Raw genomic sequence first — 25,930 nt, forward strand, 5'->3', positions numbered from 1 at the left:
TCGGCAGAAAATGTATCAACAACTACTGTATTTTGATAATGGATTCATTGTTTAAGTTCTTTTTTTTTTTTTAAAGCAGAAATGCTGAATATTTTATGGTTTCAGCTTCTTAACCCTTAGAGAACCGTGCTCCTGCCAGCTGCCGTGGGAAATCGTTATTTCCATGATCCTGTTTAAATGGATCTAAAATAAAAACTATTTCTACTGCCGATGAAACTTTCAAAACGCCATTACACTCTGCTCATAAAAATGAGCATATCTCAAAAACTAAAAAAATGTACAATGTTCAAATAACTTCTGGAGTGTTGAGGAATATTTTGTTCATGTTTCTACATTTAGAAATATTTTGGGATCAATATGTTTTGTGTGTTTATTTAGTAAAATCTAATGAAAACGTGATCAATTTTTGAATTTCTTTGAATTTATGACAATTTCAATTTCAATACTTTTATTAATTGTGATTGTTAATTGACTTACGTAACCTTTTAGCTTATTTTGTACTGATTTTAGGGATGTGAAGCATTTGAAGATACTCCCAAGAAATGGTATCATACAAGAAGCCAAAATACCAACGCAACTGTAGCACCGGCGGAGCATTTCTGTTGCAGAGTTCAAAGGGTTAAATGTGAGGATCTTTTCCTAATGATAAACTTTTACCATTGCCTACATCTACTGTTCAGTGTTGTAATGTAACGAAGTACAAATACTTTGAATTTTCACGTATCTGTACTTTACTTCGTTATTTATAGTTCTGCAAACTTTTACTTTTACTCCACTATATTTCCTAAATAAAATGTTTACTTTTACTCCACTACATTTCCCCTGAACATCTTAGTTACTCGTTACTTGCAAGAAATGTTTTCGTACGTTGGAGTGAAAGATTCTTTCTCATAAAAAAATAATAATCTTTGTTGATGTCAGACTTGATGTTTAAGAAGGTGTGGGAAGTATTATGCTTCACTATAAAGGAAGCCACAATAAACTTCATAATCAGTTTTTTTTACTTCTACTTTTACTTCTAATAGTTAAGTACATTTATTATCATAAAATTACTTTTGATACTTAAGTACAGTAAATATCAGATACTTTAAGACTTTTACTCAAGCAATATTCTAAAAGGTGACTAACTTCTACCAAAGTAATTTTCTGATAAGATACTTGTACTTTTACTCAAGTACATATATACAAGACTGCTACTGTTTAAGCCCTTTGAATCCTTTTTTGTTTGGTATTGTTAAGGACTTGTTGGGCCTTAAAGTTGTAGCAGTCTCCATGGATAAAATGGGCTTGTATTATGCTGCTTTGAATGGTTAATCATGGAAAACGTCCTCCACAATTAACGCTTTTATATTTTATTGTTGCCCTTCAGTTGTGACACCAGTTATGTTTCAGACTGTATTCCGAATGAGAGAAAGACAAAAGAAGGATATAAATAGTGTGAGGACTGTACATGTGTGGGTGTGGAGGTGGTGGTCTGAGTATTTATCACAGAGTGCTCCTCTGTGATGATGCAGCGGACAGGCAGGAAGCGTGGGGACTAAACAAAAGTTCTGTTCCACATCAGCGCTCGCAGATGGAAATATCAGCGGCCGGGCGACCTCACGACGGCCCTCTTCTGATGAAACGCTTCTGCCTAACAATTTCAAATTACAATAGACAAAAGAGACACGCGTGTAAAGGTGATGTGAAGGAGGAAGATGAAATTGACACAAACACTGCGACTCCACTCATGCTATAAATGTAACCGTAATGCAGTACAAGTGTCCAATTGTCTCAACACAGTTCTCATATATATTCAGTTAGCCTTTGAGTAATGAAAGAGAAAATTAACACAGTTTGATGTATAGTCTATATCGCCGACGTTCCACTTCCGGGACTGTTCAGGTGCCGCCGGAAATTCTGCGGGATGTCCCACACCCTCGGCATTTTATACTCTGATGGATTTCTGAGGACTATGGTTAACTGCTCCTCAGATCTCTGCAGGGTAAATCCAGACAGTTAGTTAGACTATCTGTCCAATCTGAGTTTTCTGTTGCACGACTAAAACAACTTTTGAACGTACACATGTTCCACCATAACAAGTTCCTTCCTGAGGCTATTTTGCAGAGACACCCAAGACAATTGTGATTGGTGTAGAGAAATGCCAATAAACCAGAGCACGGTTTTTTCCCATCCCAGAATGCTGTGTGGACTAGCCAGACCCTCCTTCGCAGCGCTGTGGAGGAAGGTCTATTCTATTCTATAAATTATTTACTGTATTCCATTGTTAAAGCAAAACATTATACAAAGAACATTTATGTGGATGCTTTTTTCAACCTTTTTGACCATTTTCAGATCAGGTCAGCATTTAGAAGCAACTTTTTTTCAACCTGCATCCTATTTCCCTATGTTTTTGTGTCTAAGCGACTGATGGGAACAACCATATTTGACATTGGTCCAGTATTAAGCGAGATCTCTGCAGCCGGCAGCGGAGAAATGAGCTACAATGTTAGTTAACAGGACAATTGTCCAGCTTGTATTTACGTTCACAAAAGTACTCGTTTTGCCGCTGACAGGCTCAGATTAATATTCTAAGTGTCTGACAACATTATGGAAAGGATTTCTAAGGAGGTCGACCTTTCTGTTGAAGAGTAACATCCTCCTGCTAAACCCACCAGACTCCATGTAAATAAACAGTCATTTTAGCATCGTAAAATACACTTCATTCAAAGTTGACAGAAACTAAATAAAACTATGAAAAGGGCTTTTGGGTCGTCTTTCCACTTTCCCAACCATAACAACTATAGTTTTAGTTGAAATAAACACATAGTTTACTCATTTACATGTGAAAAAATGTTGGCTCTTTGCACGCTAAAAGTATTGCTTTTTTAAATGGAGTCTGGTGGGTTTAGCGCTAGCGAATTCAGAGCGGTTTCTGGTTAAACAGAAAGGACTCAAAGAGGTTTTAAAGGTCTATCTCTGAAGGGATCCTTTCCATAATGTTGTCAGACACTTAGAATATTAATCTGAGCCTGTCAGCGACAAAACAAGCACTTTTGTGAAGGTAAATACAAGCTGGACAATTGCCCTATTAACTTACATTGTAGCTTGTTTCACCACTGTCGGTAAAGATTGTTGTTCCCATCAGTCACTTAGAAACAAAAACCTAGGAAAATAGGGTCCAAGTTGAAAAAAACTAGTTACCCTTTAACAATTTAAATGAGTAGCCCACCTATCCCCAGTTTAGTCAGGAGGGCCGTGAGTTCATTAAATCAGTTAACGTAATTTACAATAAAGAATACCTAAAGTAATGGTGTACTGTTTCTCTTGTACTTAAAATCACTTACATCATCTGTAACCACTATTATTAGGCTTAGTTTAATTAACCCACTTAAATAAATGCACTGTAATGGCTTTTAAGGAATTAGCATATGGCAATGAGATACAAGTATCCCTTATTTAACACATATACTAACTTAGCACCTCAGCTTGAAAACCTCTAGTAAAGGAAATAACCAAACCTCACACTGTACCTAGTGTTACCTACCTACTGTATACCTAGGGTTTATTTTTTAACTAAGTCACATATGTGATCAAATACCTTTAGATTACCATCATATTTATGACAATGTGTAGTACTTTTAAACCTGGTTACAAATGTCATAAAGCATGTTGTGGGCAGTGCAAGTAGTTCATTAGTTTGAACATAAATAAGGAATAATGTGCAAGGTGTCCTGTTTTTTTAGTTTTTGTTTCAGTATCTCTGTCTCTTTTCCCGACATCCTGACTGTGAATATTTTCTCTTTGCGCTGCACTCTGAAGTGTGAAACTGATACACCCCCCCCCCCATAGTCCTGCCTGAGCAGCTGAGATTTATAAGCACACGGCCTCTGCGCTGTTTTTACTGCTCTGAGTTCTCACTGTGTTGAAAATATTGTCTGAATTTGTCCTCTGGTAATGGCTGATGATGGTCTCGTCTCCTCCCTGTGTGTCTTTGTAGAGCAGCGTGACACCGAGGAGTCCCGCTGGTATCTGAGACGGAAGAATTCGGCGTCTCAGTGGTGTAGACCGACCCCCGACATCCAGACCCCTGCAGCCCTGAAGGGGACCAGCTTTTTGACTTCACGTGGACTAAATGAGTCACACATCACCTGATTGGACGCCGCCTCAGTTCGTCCGGCCTTTGTCGACAGGCCTTTGTTTCTTCCAGCTTCAAATTCTTCTTTTTCTCTCTTGTATCTTGGACTTGAGGTTCTGCCTTTAAAAATCAGATGACGATGCCGTCGCAACTTAATTTTCTGTCCGAAAATATGGAAACGTTTTCCGCCACCACCGCTGAGAAGGTGGATTATTGAAAGGAGTCTGGTGGAGCTTTTTGGGAGAATTTAAATGGATGTTCACTGCTGTTGAAACACACATGAAGGCGCATCTGTAATCTTTTGAAATAACAGTGTGGGTCTGTGTGCGTTTATCCTGCATTCAGACACATTTTCATATAAATGAGGAGTGCTGCAGAGGAGCTGGTTTCTAAAACATCTGTACACAAAGAATATTTATAAGCAGAAAGAAAGATATGTATATTTTTGGATTTCCTGCATTTTTCTGATCCAATTTCCAGATTTTGGACCATTCAGTAAAAAAAAATAAATAGAGACTCTGCTTTTAGTACAACTTAAAAGCACAATATTTCCTTTGTTGTCGTTTTTTTTATTTTTTATTAATTTGCTGATCGTGTAGTACGTTTCTCATTTTCAGGCACATCATTTGGACAAAAATCATTTTGTATGCCCAGTTTCTGCTGTCACGCCTCAAAAGTGGAACATCCTGTGATTTACGTCAATTAATGTCTAAACCAGGTGTTGGTGAGGCTAACCAGTCGCTGCCGCTGTTTCCAATTCAATTAACCTCATCGTTAACTTTTGGCATTCAGGTACTTTGTGCACTTTCTTTTAGGAAAGCATTTTAATGACATTTCATTTAATAAGAATGCTAATGTATGCCATTTCCCGTTTTATTGAAGATCAAATCAAATCAAGCTTTATTCGTCATTGCATGAATACAGTGTAGTAACACAACGAAATTCAAAGTGCCACTCCAGATCAGTGCTTTTAAAATATTTTTTTTTTATATAAAATAAGTAACAAACAAACACCCCCCATCCCCTACATACATTTCACTCTCTCTTTTCTCTCTCCCACACACACACACTCACCCACACATATACTGATGCTAACGGCCAGTCCTTCATAAACACAACCAAGACTAACTGCAGAACGTGACAGTTATATTCCAGAAGAGGTGCAGATTGTAATGAATGTTTCCTCAACAACTATGTTTTTAAAATTTAAATTATCATAATTTTTTACTTCTTCAGGCAATTCTATAAGGTTCTTTGATACCATTTTCTTGATAATGTCATCACGAAAGCAAAAGTCTTTTTAATGTCCTTTTACATTTTGTGAAGCATTGAAACAAACCCGACACCGATCACAGCTATTATTTTTTTGCTATTATTTTGCTTCCTTATTTTTTTTTAAGGATGTTGTGACTTTACTGGACTTAAATTCATCAGTATTCAAGTGAAGCGGCCAGACTCGCAGCTCTCTTTGACTGCTGTTAACACCTTCTATCACATGATTTTATTTTGTTAGTTCCCACCTTGGAATACAGCCCACAGAATCGCAATGTCAGCATTTTAATCTGCACATTATTTTTTATCACCAAATGTGATAAAAGTGCCAGAATTTGGCTTATTGACCCCAGAGAGACGAGCTATAGGCCTACCAAGTTTCACGGCGTCCCGAGGACAACAAGATCACGGACATCCCATCCTGCACACCTGAAATCACCTCTGCCTGCCTCGGTGGGAGGGACGGGAACTCTCATCCCATCCCGTCAGTGTCATGGTGATGTCGCAGGGCACCTATACCTTCCTGGCGTGTTTCGCCGGCTTCTGGTTGGTCTGGGCTGTCATCGTCATGCTCTGCTGTTTCTGCAGCTTCCTGCAGCGCAGGCTGAAGCGCCACCACGAGGAGAGGCTGAGGGAGCAATGTCTGCGCACTGTAGAGATGGAGCCACTCAGCTGTCCCCCCACGGGATACCCGCCGCCTCCTCCACCGCCACCGCTTTCACCCCCACCACCACCTTTACAGCTTCCCAGGGAGCCGCCGCAGTTCTGCGCCCCCGAAACCCTGTCGCCGCCTCTTCCTCTGCAGGTCCCTCATCCCATGCCGCAAGCAAACTGGGTCAGCATACCAGGTAACGTCAACAGATTGTTATTGTTTGGTTATTTTTTTTATTTTACATTTTTAATTTAACTTTTAATCCTAGTTTGTTTTTTTCATGCTATTTGAATGGTTCTTTCGGGCTGGGACGATATGCTTTCGTTACTGTTCGATTCTTATAATTCAGTCTTTATTCACACGTCATCTTCCTATCATTAAAACACAATGATCATATGTAGGCTGCGTGAAATGGGGAACCGCAAATAAGCTACAAAAAGCTTTTCGGAGGGGGCCAGATAACAATAAACATACAACAGAGATACAGTCACTAAAAACTCAATTCACAGTAGACACAACACTGACAAATACCACAAAATACAGACGATCCCAGTACAAATATAACACTTAAAGAATATTCAACAATCATATGTTATAAGCAAATTTTCTTTCAGACTATTCTTCATGATGGAGACAGAATGCGACAATTTTTGTTTTCATCAAGCTCGTTCCAGTTCCTTCACGATACATGGGTGCCAATTCAATTTGTATTGTGAATTTCATTTATTGCGATTTGATAGTATTGAGTATTGTGATTTTCTTTTCCTTCTTTAACAAAAACAAAAGTTAAATAATACACTTTGTCACGACCCGGACGAGCCCCCATGTCACGACCTGGCTTAAAGGATTGACAAATTGTGGAGAACACACGTTTGCTCAATTAAATTAAACACACAAGGGTAAGGTGCCTGGGTAGCACACCTGGTAGAGCGTGCGCCCATATACAGAGGCTTAGTCCTCGACACAGTGGTTGCGGGTTCGATTCCGGCCTGTGGCCCTTTGCTGCATGTCATTCCTCCTCTCTCTCCCCTTTCATGTCTAAAGCTGTCCTATCTAAGAAAGGCCTAAAATGGCGCAAAAAAAAATATCTTTAAGATGCACTATGAGTTCCTGCATGGTTTCAGCGCGATTTCATTTTTGTCTCAAATGGTAGGGATCTCTTCTTGATCCGCTAGCTGCCTGCCCCTTGAATACACTGTGAAAAAGCCCGGTCTCGGGAGACAACACAGGGGGCGTAAACATCAAACACTAGAGGCACAGCCTGTGCACCAAAATACAACAAACCACTCCAGCCAATCACCGACAAGATGGTTGGGGGACGGGGTGGGGGTTAGCGACAGTTAGTCAGTTAGTCATGGCAGTTACGGTAACATGGGGGGAGGGACAAGCTTGCTCTGTTTTGTTTGAAATTTCCTTGGAACGTCAACAGAAGTGACCATGCAGGAACTCATAGTGCACCTTTAAACGTGCTACCAGTTTATCAGTTATGTGTGTGGTGTATGAATGTGTGAAGGTGTAGCGATGTAAGAAAGCAAAAGTAACTCAACCAAAGTCCAAACAAACCAAGCAACCTCAAGGAGGGAGAGAGCGCGACTGACTACCCAGGCACTCCTATTTATAGACATGCGACAAATCAACTCATCCAGGTGTAAGTTATCATCCTTATTGCCCAATCCCCAGGTCCCAGCAACCACATGGACTTGAAATAGGAGGAGCCGTCACAACTTCTAGAGACAATATACCATGAGACATTTCTAAAAACGAATTGTTTTCTAAGAAGAATGCACACCACATGTATTTAATTTGTAAAGAAGTACATATATTTGTATTGTGTATATTTTCAGCATTTTCTGCTTTCCGTCGTTTTGCTGGAAACGGATATGATGCAGTCGGCGGTACCGTAGAAACAGAACATATTTAGGTGAATCTTTGGTAAAAAATAAAAAAAAAATAAAATAAAAAATCGATTCTGTGGAAAATAATCGATTTACATATGTGAATACATTTTTTCCCACCTCTACATTATACTATATACAGTTTACAGCAAATTAAAGGTGTGCATGGATTGGAGGAGGAGGATTTTAAAGGGGACCTCAGTATATACTGGATCAGACCTTCATATACACCACATTTCTGAGTATTTCAGATCACAAGAGCACAGAGCATGTTAACAGGATGTACTAGATGTAGCTGAAGTTATTTATGCCTCATATTCTCCCCAAATATTAAGTTTTTTAAGCCTGACACTCAATGAAATAAGTGAGTCTTTAACTCAACCCACTGTGATAATCATGTTGCTTCTACTCGTTCTTTTCCAGTAACTGAGCAAAACGCTTAGACCTTGTATATATGTTGTGTCGTAAGAGTAACCAAATAAGAAATTAATTGGAGATTTAACAATTATTGACACTAACAACTACGTAAAGTCTAACTATCAACCAAACTGCAGCAGAGAGTCTCTCCAAACTCTGCAGGCAGCAGGAACTCGTGATTTCATTTCATTTCGACGACCCACAGATCAACATGTGGCCGACCTAAAGAGCTTTCATTTTTCGGAGCTGCTCACCGGCAAATACAGTTGTCTTTGACTTCAAGATATACAGCCCCAATAGTGTATGAAACAAGCGGTTTTCCTTTCCTCATCTCTCGGAAGCTGTATTTAAACATTAGCAGTCACTGTATAACTACTGCATCCACTAGTCTCAACACTAACACTACTCACTGCAGCTTTTCTCTCGAGCAGAACATTTTCTTCTTTACTGCTGTGTGTAAAATTACTGACAAATATCAAACCTGCCACATCTTATTTGCTCTTTATTTACGAGGTAAATATATATTTCATTAATAAGACTCATAATTTGAACTCTTGAACAAACAAAGACTGAGAAATAATAAATACATTCACAACATCCATATGAGCAATTCACATGCAGACAGAGAAGCAGAGGACAGGGGGAGGATTTTTATTATTATTCACTGTCAGATTTGTTTTAGACACAGGCTTCTACCTCCCTGCCTGCCAGGCAGCGTTCCCCCGCAGGGTGTCATGGTGACAGCTGCCGCTGAGGCGTGGGTGGTGACTGTGGAGGCCGAGCGGTGACAGAGGGAGCAACAACAAGGCCGGGCGAAACTAAAAGAGAAACAAAAAGACGAGAAAACGTAGACTATCTAGGCCCTTTCACACATGCACTGCAAACGTGAACTTATCTCTACATTACCCGGAGGAGCTGTGTGTAGGTTTGGTTTTTTTTCCCCGATACTTGTGCTAAAAGTCCCGATGCTAAAGGAGACTTTTAGCGTGAATAACAAACGCCAAAGGACGCACTTTAGAGTGAATAATGAACACCAAAGGACGCACTTTTAGCTTGAATAACAAACGACCAAAGGCACATGACCAAGTGTCCGTATTTTACATGATGGGAGAGTGAAAATGTGTTGCACCGAAGGACCCAATAAAAATCCTACAAGCTTAAAGTGACATTAAAACGTTAACATACAGCAGATTTAATTTTTGCAACGTTTCATCAAAACTAACTGTACAAAAGTTAAAATGCAATCTTTAGTATCCAGTCTGTTTCCAGTTTATGTATAGCATGATCATTTACTAATTCTGTTGTATCGCACATTTAAATGTGGAGAGGAAGAATGATTTTAATGGAATTATTCACAGAGGAAAATAACGATAAATTACAAAGTGAAGAAGAATTAGGAGAAGAGAAGAGGTAAGCAATTAGAAACCAATGATGGAGGAGGAACAGCGTAAACCTTTATAAATCTGTAGAGTGCTAGGAAAGAAGAGGGATTATTGGAGAGTTAAAATAGCATCAGCTGCTGTCAAAGTTGGTTAATGAGCACAGACAGACAGTAACGGATAAAACAAAAGGTTGCTGGAGTCTCGGTCACAAAGCAGACTGATGAAGAGGTTTAGTATCCAGGCAGCAGCAGAGCTGAAAGAGAAGCAGGTGCTGACAAGCTGAGCACAGCAGAGGACGGAGAGAGAAGCTGGGAGCTGTTTCAGTCGTACGAGAGGGGAGACAGGGATGTGGAAATGGAGATTCAATTCAGTTTTATTTATAGTGTCAAATCATAACAGAAGTTATCTCAGGAGACTTTACAGATAGAGTGGTCTAGACCTACTCTATCTGTAAAGTCAACCAGGCTAGGCAAAGTCTAACCTCAGGCAGAACCAGGCTCTTGGTGGGTGGCCATCTGATCCCATCACCTTTCACGCTCATTTGGCTTAAACTCCATTTACACTTGTTGGGATAGCTATAGTATGCAATATCAAAAAAGCTGTATGTAAACGCAACTAAGAAGCATTAGAGACGGCTTGAAATCTGATCAGCTAAATGACATGTAATGATCACTCAAACCACCAAAGCTCACTAATGAACACGTATCTTGTTACCTTTTTATTAGGTACACTTGCTAAAACTAATGCATTCTAAATGCCAATTTATGCTTCTCGGTTAAATCTACGCCGTACCGTAAGGTACATACGTAGGTACGTGGCGATACGGACCCTACGCTGGACCCTACGCCGGACCCTACGCCGTAGCCGACGTGCACTTCTCAAAAAACGCTGCGGCGACACAGATGGCAACGACTGTGATTGACCACTTGTCAGCTTGGCTGTGGCTTGGTAGCGTTGCATATGCTTCTAGAGTTAGTACTCACTCTGAAAATAATCACCGTCACTCTTTCACTCGCTCTACCACACACACACACACACACACACACGCCGACCCTGCTATTCTCTTAAAGAGATCGACGCAGACACCAACGCACAAGTATGAACTTCAGGCCACTTACGTAGGCTACGGCCAAAGCTCTGCGTGGAGCCTCCGCAGAACCATAAATCCCGCTTAATGCCGCATTTCCGCTTCATGGTACGGCAAGGCTCTACTCAAGTAGACCTGGTACTTTTTTCTGGTATCACCTCAGTCGAATTTCCAAGTGATCTGAGCCGATACTACTTAAAACGTTACAGATCACTGATTAGTCAGAGAGAATCGTCACTAGCGTGACACGGGACATCCTGCACATCCTGCCGTTTTTAAATAGCAAATCTATATGTCAATGAAAAGTACTTTTCACAGATGAAGTAAGTCACAAAGTGCTTTACAGGGGCAAACACAAGAAACACAATACAGAGTGAGAAACAGAGAAACGCAAGAGAGAGGTGGATGCTTACAGCAAATAAAAGATGCGTTCAAACATCTGAGACGGTAAAAACAGCATACGAGTTTAGCTCCAGAAACAGATTTCATGGATCACTCAGCTGTCATCCCACACAGCCAGCATGTCTTGCTCTGGTACAGACTTTTGTATCAAAGTCATGACCCACACAGGATGTTCACACTGGGAGCAGCTCAGTTCAGACCGGCGGTGGGTGATGATTCCTCCTCTGCAGCCGTCTGCAGCCACAGAGTTTTGAACTTGATAATAATGGCTTTGCTTTGACAACATTCAATTTAAATTGTCAATCACTAAACATGTAGGATATACATGATGAGAATAGAAGTGGAAAAGAGATTGTTGAAAAAGGAGCTACATGCTCATTTTCAGGTTCATACTTGTATTTTGGGTTTCTACTAGAACATGTTTACATGCTTTAATGTTCAAAAAACACAATCCTTTACATACTATCTGTCTGAATATACCTGTATTCACCCTCTGTCTGAAACCCTCCATCTCTTAAGCCTCCCCTCGGCTTGCGAGAAAAATATGGCGCACCTTTGCAAAGTTCTCGATATGTGGGTGTAGATACTCAGACAACGCATTCCAATGAACAGGTTCATATGTTTCTGTATGTAAACCTATGCACAACAATTCGTGTGATAACTTTTGAAATTACGGCGACCGGGTCAAGTGACAGTTAAGTTTAGCAGTTGTTACAGTTAAGTTAAGCCACAAAAAGGTGACTGTCTTGCAGTAACATGACAGTTAAGTTTAGGCACCAAAACTATTTGGGTTAAAACACCAGTCCACTTACAGTAAGTAGTACACCCGGGACACAAACACTTGTTCCTGGCTCAAAAGTCTTGTGTTTTGGGACCCATCTATCCACTCCGACCTTCTCCCTTTGCGGATCGTCGCGGTCTTATACAGCGGGAGTCAATGTGGGGCTTACAGTAATAAATATGTGGAATACATAGAAATTACAAGGCTTTAGTTTTCATAGCTATATGTATGTCTGACTCAGATTGGGGGTGGTATATTCTAATAAACCTGCATGTCTCATAGCAAAGGGAGCCAGATCTGAATGGGTTGTTGAATCCCATGTTTTCTGATCCAGGCAGCCCACAAAAAACTGAGTGGGATGTCTTATTTCACAGTTTGTGGGTTGGTAGATACCCAAATGTATACGTGCATGAAATGCCCCCTTTAAGGAGAGGTAAAGGATGAGATATAAGGAGAGAGATAAGGAAGGAAGTGAGAGAGGAAAGAGGAGCATGGGGGAGAGAGATGTGATGGGAGAAGAGAGGAGCAGATGCCAGATAAAATGAGATTAGGGGAGAAAATGGAGAGGGATGAGATCAGAGGAGAAGAGAGAAGAGAAGATACATCGAGGAGAAAAAGATGTAAAGAAAAGAAAGGGATCAGATGAAACGAGAGAAGAGTAATTAGGAGATAAGAGAAACAAATTGATGAAAATGAGATAAAACTGGAGATTAGATAAAGAGAGGAAAGACAAAAAGACTTTTCAGATAATAAATCCTGATGAAATAACATCCTGATTTACAGAAATAAAACCGCATGGTTGGCACTTAAAATGAATGAAAGGATGTTTGTATCTAGTGTTTATTCACACAATCACGTTTCTGTGTAATCCTGTAATTCACCTTGACAAATACGATCACCGTCATTTATACAGATGCCACAGATCACTGCTTCACAGTCATGTATACTTTATCCACACAGAGCCGGCTGCCGCTTCAACGCAAACCCCTGTGATCCTCCCGGTGGAGACATCAGTCCCATTTCTTTCTGCTGACGTTTATTTAAAGCTGCCCTGGCAGCTGGTAGCATTGTTTACAGCAGAGAGAGCTGGACAACAATGACAGTCTGATCCCGTAGGTATTTGTGAGGCATGATGCAGGCGTGACCAACTCTGGCCAGGTACACTCACACATATGGAACGCACACATTTGCATCTATAAATACATCCAGCTCCATGACAACAGTTCAACAAACAGCTGTTGATTTACACCACTATGATGTGATGATGAAAAAACAAACAAATTGCACTTACATGTTGCACTTAATTCAATTCAATTTTATTTATAGTGTCAAATCATAACAAGTTATCTCAGGACACTTTACAGATATAGACAGAATAGGTCTGGGGCTGTGGCCAGGTTAACTCAGTGGTAGAGCAGGCGCATGCACTGAGAGGTTTATGCCTGCATGTCTTCCCACTCTCTCTCCCCCCTTTCTCACCTAGCTGTCCTATCAAAAATAAAGGCAGAAAAAGCCCAAAAAATTATCTTTAAAAAAGAATAGGTCTTGGTCTATATCGATGACGTTCCACTTCTGGGATTGCTCCGGTGCCGCCGGAAATTCAGAATGTCCCCTCCAGATGTCCCCTCACCTTCCTCTTTCTTTTTGTTGTAATTTTAAACTCTGGTGGATTTCTGAGGACTATGGTTAACTTTTCCTCAGATCTCTGGAGGGTAAATCCAGACAGCTAGCTAGACTATCTGCGCTGTGGAGGAAGGTCTGGCAATGCGAGACTAAATAGGTCTAGACCACACTTTAATTTACAAAGACCCAAGAACTTACATGTGGCTCTTTGTAGTTTGGCTTATTTGAAGCTAATGTAATTGATGCTCTTATTGGAAGTTTCTTTGGATAAAAGCGTCAGCTAAATTAAATATAACGTATTGTAATGTCTGTTGTTGTAGGTGTAAACGGGTTTTTGTTGGTGTAATCATCAGAGACACTGGAACTCAGGATAATGTATATCTTGTAGTTATTTACAATATTTCCCACCACGACTTGCAGACAAGCAAGAAAACTGCAAGCTTGCAACATCATTGCAGAGAAACTGTTGAGTTCAGATGTCAGTCACTTTGAAAAAAGGGGTTATATGGTTTAAATAAACATATGATTTTTGCATGGATAGTGCAAACCTTTTCTTTTTTCCAAAAGAGCCTCTGCAAGAAACCGACAAGTCGAGTTACTGTAAAAGCAGAAGCAGAGAGCTTGTGCAACATTTCGACAAATATTGATCAGGATCTGGGCAGATTCATCAGCCTGGAAACAGAAACTACCGTCAGTTGTTTAAAAAAAAAATGCTTTCAGACTGATGTTTGTTGCCCAAGGCCCAACATATTTTCCTTTATACTCACAATACATTGAAATATAGACCCAACTGTCTTACATTATGCCCACAGCCTCTTTGGCAGGTCAGATGTATTTTGGAAATGTTGCAGGAGTAAACTTGTTTCCTGTGCTTCTATTTCTCTTCAGTAAAGTAAACATTTTCAGTAGTTTTTGGCTTTAATGTCATCCAGAAGAAAATGTCAAACTAATTTGTGTCAGCTAAAAGACACGTCGACACAACATTACAACCAAAACTACATCTGAAGTTGAACAATATAGCTCTTTGTTTTCTGTTGTTTCAACCACATGATGGGAAATGTAACCAATAGAATAAAAGAAAACACTTTTATGTACTGTATGTCAGCTGTAGCCACTGAGACTATGACTATGATTCATGTCTCAGCGCTCCTTAAAAGCAGAGTGACTGTGTGAATGGTCCAATTAGTGGAGAAGAAGTGAGGAACTGCTTGTGTATTGCAGAAAATCTCATCAAGGCTTTTATTTGACTGTGCTGTGCTCGTATTATTTGACAGTGCAGAAAACAGCAGATAAACATTGAGTATGTTTACATGCACACTAATATTCCACTATTATTCCAAATATGACAATATTCAGAATTTGATACAGGTCATGTAAACAGCATATTCCGTTTGGATATTCTGAATAAGGCCTTTTGCCGAATTTAGCATTTTCCGATAAATACGTGGGATATTCTGGTATTATTCTGGTTTTAGAGGCATTCTTTGGACATGTATACAGCACATTCGGAATATGTGTCTCAATCATGGTTTTTAACCACAGTTTACGGCCTCTTGCCTGTTTACAGCTTATAGTCAGCTCTGTGCGTTGCTATGGTTTCTGTACACAAACCAACAAGCCAACAGTTTGCAAGGCTGGAAACCCGATAAGGAGAAACACAGCTAATTTTAAACATTATCAAAGACTTGGATATCAACAGTGTTGGGGAGTAACGGAATACATGTACCGGCGTTACATATTCAGAATACATATTATGAGTAACTGTATTCCGTTACAGTTACAATTTAAATAGTTGGTATTTAGAATACAGTTACATTGTTGAAATCAATGGATTACATGACGATACTTCTGTTTCACGAGTTTATTCACTCTCTAAATAAATTAAGGCAACTCCATGCATTTCCCAGAAGCCCCAAAATGAAAACGAAAAAATTAGCTATTTGCGTGATCAGTCACAATAGAGTCGGAAGAGAAGCAGCAGGAGCTAGAGATGGAGCCGGAACCGGCACAACAGAGCCAAGGCAGAAATGCGTTTCTATCTTGGAAACTCAAACAGCATTTTGAAAAGGGAGAACGAAATATAACTCTGCAGTGCAACCTCTGCTTGCCAGCAACCAACCTCCTTTCAGCGTCCAAATTACTCCACCTCCAACCTGAAGAAGCATCTTAAAGTAATTTTTAAATGAAACGTCGCTTGTTCATTACCACGAGTAGTGTTCATTTTGTCACCTATTTTTAATTTAGTCTTAGTCTTGTGAAAGGCCCCAGAGGCTGCAACACTTAAGCAAGAGGCACCACTAACCAAACACTGCCATGAAGACCAAGGAACTCTCCAAACAAGTAACAGACAATGTTGTTGAGAAGTACAAGTCAGGTTTAGGTTATAAAAAAAATATCCAAATCTTTGATGATCACCAGGAGCACCATTAAATCTATCATAACCAAATGGAAAGAACATGGCACAACAGCAAACCTGCCAAGAGACGGCCACCCACCAAAACTCACGGACCGGGCAAGGAGGGCATTAATCAGAGAGGCAGCACAGAGACCTAAGGTAACCCTGGAGGAGCTGCAGAGTTCCACAGCAGAGACTGGAGTATTTGTACATAGGACGATAATAAGCCGTACGCTCCATAGAGTTGGGCTTTATGGCAGAGTGGCCAGAAGAAAGCCATTACTTTCAGCAAAAAACAAAATGGCACGTTTTGAAAAAGGCATGTGGGAGACTCCCAAAATGTATGGAGGAAGGTGCGCTGGTCTGATGAGACTAAAATTTAACTTTTCAGCCATTAAAGAAAACGCTATGTCTGGCTCAAACCCAACACATCACATCGCCCAAAGAACACCATCCCCACAGTGAAACATGGTGGTGGCAGCATCATGCTGTGGGGATGTTTTTCAGCAGCCGGGACTGGGAAACTGGTCAAAGTTGAGGGAAAGATGGATGGTGCCAAATACAGGGATATTCTTGAGCAAAACCTGTACACTCTGTGTGTGATTTGAGGCAAGGACAGAGGTTCACCTTCCAGCGGGACAATGACCCCAAACACACTGCTAAAGCAACACTTGAGTGGTTTAAGGGGAAACACGTAAATGTGTTGGAATGGCCTAGTCAAAGCCCAGACCTCAATCCAATAGAAAATCTGTGGTCAGACTTAAAGATTTCTGTTCACAAGCGCAAACCATCCAACTTGAAGGAGCTAGAGCAGTTTTGCAAGGAGGAATGGGCAAAAATCCCAGTGGTAAGATGTGGCAAGCTCATAGAGACTTATCCAAAGCCACTTGGAGCTGTGATTGCCGCAAAAGGTGGCTCTACAAAGTATTGACTTTAGGGGGGTGAATAGTTATGCACATTTACTTTTTTTAGTTTTATGTATATATTTTTCTCATTTCACTTCACCAACTTAGACTATTGTGTTCTGATCCATCACATAAAATTCAGATTAAAAAAACATTGAACTAAAGGCTGTAATGTAACAAAATAGGTTAAAAAGCCAAGGGGGGTAAATACTTTTGCAAGGCACTGTATTTAGTCTCGTCTGACAAAATTAACACTAACCACAAGTTTACAGACACGTCTCTGCTGATTGGGTGTTACGGTCAAAACAAAGAAACGCAACCTAACTGTGACCGCCAAGGATCAGTTAAAGTAAATTACATTTTATTCACAACTTAACTATCAGTGATTTAACCAAAACTATGGGAGTCAGGAGGTCTGACCTAAACGAACAAAAGAATGGAAGAAGCCTGGGCCAACCCATCAAGGGCCGTCGGACCCAGAACTTCCCCCCCCTAAACTAAAGAGTAGTGACTTAATTAACAAAGAAACAAAGCCGCAAAAACTAGACTACCAGACCTCCATCCTCAAAAGAAAGAAAGAAACTGAGATTGAACGTGCCCCAGGTCTAAGTAGGCGTGAGAGGTGATTAGAGGTGTGGTTGAGGCGTGGCCCTTCTCCTGAACCTAAGTGAACTAATTAACTTAAAGGTCCTGAACACCCACACTGCTGTTTTCATTTAACCTGGCTGATTAGACCTCTTCCCAGGACGGTGTGGGCGTGGTTAGACTGATTGATTGACATCTTCCTGAGTCTACCGTTAGCTTTGTTGCACCTGTAAGGGCAGGAAAAATTTGTTTTTGACGTTAGTCAAAGTGTTGACATTTGAAAGCATCAAAAATGCATTTTAGGTAGGGCTGTCAAACACTAATTTTCGCAGAATAATCACGAATTCAGAAAATGTAAAGAGGAAATTTAGCATTTCAAGCATTTACAGCAGGTAACGTTACACAGGTAGAGCACAAACCCAGCCCCTGTATTTGCATCTCTATTCACATGCCGGGATTCTGTACAGCGATGCCTGCGCTCCACACACACAGCTGAGCCGAGATGTGTGTGCGTTAAAACACGCGGTACCTGACTGGGAACGATACAAAGAGGATTACCAATGGCCGCTGGGGCAGATCAACTCACGCTAGTCTCGTTACTGTAAGTAGGCTACAATAAAACCTTTGTGAGTAAAAAGTCAATACTCATCAATGCACTCACCTGTATAGACAGGCATAAACATGTAGAAAGAGATATTTCAGTCTGCTCTGTCTGCTCAGTCCACTCTTGTCCACCGCGCTGTTTTACGCAAACACAGCTCTACTCTGCAAATAGAGAATTTTTACAAACAAGCTAAAACAAAAGCTGTCTGTTTGTAGTCTGTTTATCTTAGTTTGCCGGGAATCTCGAAATTTGGAAAAATTCTTATGAACTTGACTATGAACTGCTGGCTGAGCGAACCATCTCTATGGATGTATTAAGACCAAAACAGATGCATGTGGCTACTTAATATGCACGTGACTGACACGACCATTATGTTTGCGTTCTTCATTCTTGATGATGATGCTGGTTTTATTATTTTGCAACGACATCGTTTCATTGCAAATGAGGCATACATGACGAATGCATAGCCTGCTATTCTGTCCATTCATCATTAAAGCTGAGCTTTTTCCACGTCAACTTTTTGCTTAAGCCTCTTTGACAGTGACATTCTTACCTGACAACAGCCGTTTCTTTCTGCAAGCATTTTCCACCAATCAGGACGCTGCATACTACAACCATGTTCCCTAATCACAGACCATTTAACCATCACTCCTCAGTGAACTGCCTCCCAGTCTGAGATATCTTTCTACTTAAAGAGCCAGTTATCATTATGGAGTTTCCATGTTTTTTAGGAGTTTGCTCACACTAATACATGTAAAAAATATATTAAAAAAATAGCATTAATTCAGCAAGAAAGTGAACATTTTGAACAAGAATAGGCGTATTAGGTATAAATTCATTTTATTTTCTTTATTTGAAAGTCCGGCCCCCAGAGTGTCTGCTTAGAAAAATTCTGGCCCTTGGAAAAATGTAGTTGATGACCCCTGCTTATACCATACCTTGTATACAGTTTGATATGTCTTGTTAGTTTTACAGGTGCCTTTATAATGTTGGTCTATGAGTAAGGGGATTTTTTTTATTTGCATTACTGCTGGCCTCGTGAGGCTGACTCGCTAAGATGTTGGTGTATGTTGTGATTAAGCCCAGTCTCTTCTTTTTTTTCCAGACACAGACATATTTGGGAAGCCGCCCTGCTATGAGGAGGCAGTTCTGATGGAGGATCCTCCTCCGCCCTACAGTGAAGTATTGGCTGACCCGCGGGGGGGCACCTACCTGAAGCCTGCCCCACTCCGAGCCGCACCATCTGCGCCCCCGCCTCTGAGGGAACACCAGGATCCTGCTCCAGTGTTCACATCCGAGACCAGCAAGCCTCCAGTGAGGTCTGTGTTCCCCGAGCGAGGTTACTCCTCCCTGATACGCCTGCCATCGTCCCAGCGCTGGGACTCCCTGGGTCATCTCCTGTCCAACATGGACCTGAACTACAACAACCTCAGCCCACAGGGGGCCCGTCCTATCCAGGCTGCCACTGCGATGGCTACCATGCCCCGCCGAGAGCCCAGGATTCATCACGATGGACTTGGGCTCAGAGGTGGAATACAAGGGCTCCAAGGAAGCATACAAGGATTTCAAGGAGGCATACAAGGACTCCACGGAGGCATACAAGGACTCCACGGAGGCATACAAGAACTCCACGGAGGCATACAAGGAATCCACGGAGGCATACAAGGACTTCGAGGGGGGATACAGGAGTTCCAAGGAGGGTTACAAGGTCTTCAGGGGGTCCATGGACTGAGGGGACTCGAACCCAGCTGTGGCCTCCCAACAGCCTTCCCCCTGCTGGGTCGTAGCACCGCTGTCTAGACTGGGATGCTTACTGGAGGAGTCTTAACTAACCACTAAGGTGGTTCATCTCTAAAGAGCCTTCAAGCGGGAGATCTCTAAAGACAGACTTCCTGTCTGTGTGCCTCCTTTGCTGCTCCGTGTTTACAGCACTAACACCGCTAGTAGTAGAGATTAAATTCCCCAAAGAGCTAAAAGAGGGTTAAAGTGCTGCCAAGGTTGCCTTGCACGGCAGCTGAATTCTCGCGATATCACGCGAGAATCGCAGGATCACATATCACGAAAATCCATCTCTGTCAGGCTCCAACCTATCGCGTTTGGGTCTGAACTACAGCTGACCGGTGAGGAGCTACTGGCAGCTACGGCCGTGGTTTAGGTGTGTGTGACGGCCGCGACTGTTGGTTCAAAAGAACAATGGCGGACGTAATAGACAGATGGTTCATTCCATTACCTGCCCGGTATTTTTTTTGAAAGTGCCTGCCCTTTCCCAAACAGTTTCCAGTGACGGCTTCTCGGATGGTTTTGTGTTAACAAACCATCTGGTTACTGCAAAGACGCCAGGAGTTCGATTTCCCCATGCAGCCCTGTGGGCTTACTCAGCTGGGACTGGGACTTTTAGTTCTGTGTGTAAGTAAAGGAGGAAATTGCACACCATTTGACACCAGTGTTGTTGAGTTACAGATGCATCCTGATGTCACATTAAAGCTAATCGAGTCCCTGGTTCCTTTGAACAGCCGAGCAGAGAAAAGGAGCAGTTACGAGCAACAGGCACGTTTCTCCACCTTTCGTTTTCATTTCTACCACCCCTTCTTGTGTCGTCTTCTCATTCCCTTCATCCCTCCCCTCCTCTCATCTTTCTGTGCCGGAGCCAACCTATTGTAGCAGTCTGCCGTTGCCATGGCTCCCGGGAACTATATGTTGCCCACGAGGACCTCTCCTCTTTTATCTGCTTTGATTTTTTCCGAAGACTCTGTTCACAGCTTGTCTCGTCTCAAGGACTGTGAGTACTAACAGTTACAAAGGAACACGTGGTGACCCTTCGCTTGGACTCTGCCACGGCATTTGTGATGTTAGAGCCCGAAGGCCAGTTTTCACAGTGAGACAAAACTAAAAAAGGGTACAACAAGCTCTCCAGAGAACCGAGTGTACTTGGTTTGTATTTTGTAACATGCTGCTTCGTTGTTTTCAATGTCTTTACTACAAATTGTCTGGGTGTGCGGGTCCTTCTTGTAGTCACAGAATGACGTCTGCTGGGTCATTCATGTGGAAGAAACATAATTGTTCATGTACAAATTTATTATTCTTTTCAAGCTTTGTCTAAAATGCATTTTCTCTTTGTGAAATAAAAAAACATCTTCAGCTGCTAGGGTTCTTTCAATATTTTATAAATGTATGGAGTTAAAACAAAAGCCAAAATGGGAACAGCTAATTGTCTGCATTTATGCTCACCGTTATATACCATAAAATGTTGGATTCCTCCCTCTAGAGCCAAACAAATAAAGCCATTAACTTCACTACATGTCTTCTGGGTTATATTGCAGTAACATCTCCTTTAAGGTGCCAAATAATACATACTTTAACCTTTTTATTTTTTTCTTCATCATTCTTTAATGGTATGTATTTACTTTTATTTTACCTGCTTGTGTTACTCTTGTTTTCACATTTTTCTTCGTAGTCAGGCTGGGTCCAAATTGTAAAAATGTGTCATACCCAGGAGTGAGAACTGTGAAGTGCAGGAAAAATGACATGTACTGTATTACTTTTATTGTTGATCGTGGCAGCACATATTAAAGGACAATTCTGGCGCAAAACGAACCTAGGGGTTAATAACAGATGTGTACCCACTCTGTCGCTCTCTGGGACATGTTTTCATGCTAATCAAATGTGTTTGTAGCTTGAAAGACGCTAGCGCGGACCGCTGATTAGCTTACAACGCTAGTATTCGGGGCACAGGGAAAGTAAAAACAAAATTGCTATTTATACCACTAAAAAGGTTCAAAATATCAACAAACTTCAACGGTAGCATAATGAGGGTCCCTACATGTTAACCGAAGCATTGAGAACTTTGTAAGTGTACAGACAGTTTATTGAACAAAGTCCTGCGGGAGCTCCGTGAAAGCTGCTGTACTTAAAACTTTTTTCCATGTCCCGAAAATAAATTGGAAACGGCGACCCAGACCGGAGGGACCAGATGGACAGTTATCCACTGAGTAAGTACACTAGACAAGTTATGCAGAGTGCGATTATTTCAGATATATTGAGCAAATTACTTTTGATTTTAGTTTGCATCGCCAGCTGTAAGTCATGACTGGTTTCCAAGATGGCGGCGGCGGCATGTAAACATGAACGCGAGTGTCTTTATAATGTATCTTTTCAATAAACTGTCTGTACACTTACAAAGTTCTCTTCCAGCGGTCCGCGCTAGCGTCTTTCAAGCTACAAACACATTCGATTAGCATGAAAACATGTCCCAGAGAGCGACAGAGTCGGTACACATCTGTTATCTATCTCTTATCTGTTGCAGTAGCATAGGCATGGAAGAAGAAAACTGCTAGTGTTAATATTCTCTCTTCTTGGGTCTGTTCAGGTCCACCTTACTTAGAATCAAACAGGATGGAAGAGATCATGTCCAGCCTTCTATTCCTATGACGATTTCACATACTGTACATCATTCATCAGATTTATTTTTTCTCTGCTTCTCTCAGCTATAAATTGATTCTTCTGCATGTGCCAATCAAGAAAGCCTTTATTATTGTAAATTGTGAATTTCAGTTTTTCTTTGACTCCTGCAGTGAGCCTGGGAGTAGTTTTGAATTGCCAGACCTTCCTCCACAGCGCTGCGGAGGACGGTCTGGCTAGTCCACACAGCATTCTGGGATGGGAGAAAAACGTGCTCTGGTTTATTGGCATTTCTTTAAACCAATCACAATCATCTTGGGCGGCACATATGCTGGACGAAGCCACGGTGCCGCTGCAAAATAGCCTTGGGGAGGAAATAGTTTTGGTGGAACGTGTACGTTTAAAAGTTGTTTTAGTCGTGCAACAGAAAACTCAGATTGGACAGATAGTCTAGCTAGCTGTCTGGATTTAGCCTGCAGAGAGCTGAGGAGCAGTTAACCATAGTCCTCATAAATCCGTAGTTTAAAATGCCAACAAAAAGAAAGAGGAAGGTAATGGACATCGGCCGAAATGAGGGACATCCAGCGGAATTTCCGGTGGCACCGGAGCAATCCTGGAAGTGCAACGTCGTCGATATAGACTAGCCTGTGAATCACTCTTACCCTCCCTCTCTTTTTTTTTACGCCCTCCCTTCTTTGCATCCTCACTTTCCCTTTTGATTGCAGTTCTGTTGTGCTTATTCTTTTTTTTTTTTTTTTTTTTTTTATCATCTATCCCCAACTGTTCTCTATAATGCTGCTGCCTAATTGGTGTCCGGAGCATTGAATGACGAGAAAATGGAATCTTTGGCAAAAGCCATCATTGCTTCCACTCATCCCTGGCAAAGGTTTTCATGTTCTTCTGCCTCTTTATGAGCTCAGGACGAGTCACTTATTTCCTTTCATCTCAGCTTGCCACTCTGCAGCTGAGGAGACAGACTCCCCAGAAACACTTGAAAGTGATAGAAATGAAGAGCTCAGACCTTTTTAATCTGTTTGTAGGCGCATGGGTAATTTGCTATTTATGGTTCTACATTTCTACCATGTTATATCGGGTTCTTCAGTTTTTGCATCTAACATTGTGGAGTTCTAGGTGGTATCAGAGGAGTATCAGAGATTCAGCATGTCTAGAGTTCTAGAGGGATTCATTAGTCAAATCCAAGGAGCCATGTAAAGAACATTGTATGGAACCATCCATGTTATCTATGGCCAATTTGCTTGAAAGAAACCCAAATTTCTGATGTAGAAACTTTCAAAACGGGTCAAAAACAGGAGGGTTCCATTTGTACTTAAGTACAGTACAGTAGATTTGTTGGAAATTTTCACACACGCTGCACTTGCTGTCGCATCAGCTGTGAAAGGTTACACACTTGCTTCACATCATTAATTATGTGGCCTGAGGTGAAGCTTTTCTACACAAAGAAAAGCACTTTTCTACCCTAAAGTGGGTGAATCGGTGTTGATTCTCCCTTTAAACAGATCCGCAAATTATATTAATTTTAAACTTCCAAGCTATGTCTGACCGAGAGCCGGAAAGAGACAACTACAGCAATTTGTTTAAATGTCACATCCTCTCAGCCCGTCTCGTTCCCTGCTGCCACAAAACAAAATTGGTAATAATGGTTTTAAATTATTATAATCATTTCCAACTCTGGCTTCCATCAGGGTGGACAGCCTCAATAATGATGTCGCAGCCCATTATCATCACAAAAGATAAGGGACAAGGGTCAGGATTGATAGTTGGCTAAAAATATATACACTATAGACATTCTTGTAAATATGTTTTTTTCTTTATAACAGTATCATTTTAAGAACAATGTTCAGTTCCAGTAAAACATAGATGATAGCAATGCATAGATTATAATTTCCAAAGTCCTCTGCATGGATCTTAGTGACAATGCTCTGCCTCACTGCCCAGACCCCCACCCCCCTCCCTCGGTCTCGTGCATGGTGCAACAATAAATGTAGACAAACATGAACACTAAATCAACCAAACAAAACTAAAACCCAGATAACATAAATGCACAACCAAAACAGTAACAGAACATTTTTAAAACACACTTTAACTAGGGCAGAAACCATTCATAAAATGTTTTCCCATGAGCCTTTGCATTGCTTCAGCGCAGTACAGTTCAAATGACCTGGCCCCTCCCACACAGAATATAAACATTCTTAGTTATGCTGCGTTCCAGACACAATTTTTAGCCCGTAAGTTACGACTTCAAGTCACGACTCACAACTTGGTAGCGTTCCAGGCAAAGTCACCACAAACCCTTCTAGCTAGCAGCTACCTAACGTTGACGTTAACTAGCGCTAGCTAATACTAGCGATTTCTAGTCGGCAACATATTTTGGGCTTCATTTAATAAACATAACCTGTAGTAGTACACAATCGTATGTGTATTGTTTTGATTACAATGTGTGGAAATACTTTACGTTGCCTATTTATGTGTATTTCTTTCTATTTCTCACCGTTAATCACCGGCATCTGTACAGCATCAACAGGGGTCGCCATTGTTGTTTATGTGTGTGATGTCAAAAACTGTAACTGGGTGTACAAGGATCTGGTACGAGTTCACGAGTAGTAAGTTACGGGTAGAAGGTTGTGAAAAACGAGTTACGGGTTGCCTGGAACGCAACATTATCTCTGCTTAATATGATCTGTGCACTGCATACTTAAAGGACAATTCCGGCGCAAAATGAACCTAGGGGTTAATAACAGATGTGTACCCACTCGATCGTTCTCTGGGACATGTTTTCATGCATGCTCTTCGTTCAATAAACTGTCTGTACACTTACAAAGTTCTCAATGCTTTGGTTAACATTTAGGGGCCCTCATTATGCTACCGTTGAAGTTTGGTGATATTTTGAGCCTTTTTAGTGGTACAAAATAGCGATTTGTTTTTACCTTCCCTGTGCCCCGAATACTAGCGTTGTAAGCTAATCAGCGGTCCGCACTAGCTTGATTCAAGCTACAAACACATTCGATTAGCATGAAAACATGTCCCCGAGAACGATCGAGTGGGTACACATCTGTTATTAACCCCTAGGTTCATTTTGTACTAGAATTGTCCTTTAAGTTAATTATTAAAAACATAATGTGAGATTAGTAATGAATATGGTTTTTAATAAAACATGAAAGAATAAGTGGTGACCACTAAAAAGTTGAATTACAACTCAGTCTGGGTTTACATTGTAGGTTTGGGCTTGTAACTTCTGGCTCCGCCCCTGGGATCCAAACACCCAAACCTTCCTCCACACTCTTACTTTTGGCTTCGCTGCAAAGGAGCAACACTACTTCCTGCACTGGCACTGAATGTTGGCATTGGGCGCCCAATATGAACATAAATCTTACGCATACTGGGCTGCAAACTCACC

At 41.2% G+C, this 25,930-nt stretch overlaps 1 protein-coding gene across 1 annotated transcript; it reads left to right on the forward strand.

The window, feature by feature from the left end:
* The first annotated feature begins 5,605 nt into the window (after positions 1 to 5,605).
* prr7 (proline rich 7 (synaptic)) lies at positions 5,606 to 21,370 on the forward strand. Its single transcript, XM_078265966.1, has 2 exons — positions 5,606 to 6,237; positions 19,223 to 21,370. Exons 1-2 carry the CDS (start codon positions 5,883 to 5,885, stop codon positions 19,915 to 19,917), a joined length of 1,050 nt encoding a protein of 349 aa, XP_078122092.1. The 5' UTR covers positions 5,606 to 5,882; the 3' UTR covers positions 19,918 to 21,370.
* Positions 21,371 to 25,930: the final 4,560 nt, after the last annotated feature.

This window comes from Sander vitreus, chromosome 13 (genome assembly GCF_031162955.1).
Source record: "Sander vitreus isolate 19-12246 chromosome 13, sanVit1, whole genome shotgun sequence".
In the NCBI taxonomy this organism is placed as follows: domain Eukaryota; kingdom Metazoa; phylum Chordata; class Actinopteri; order Perciformes; family Percidae; genus Sander; species Sander vitreus.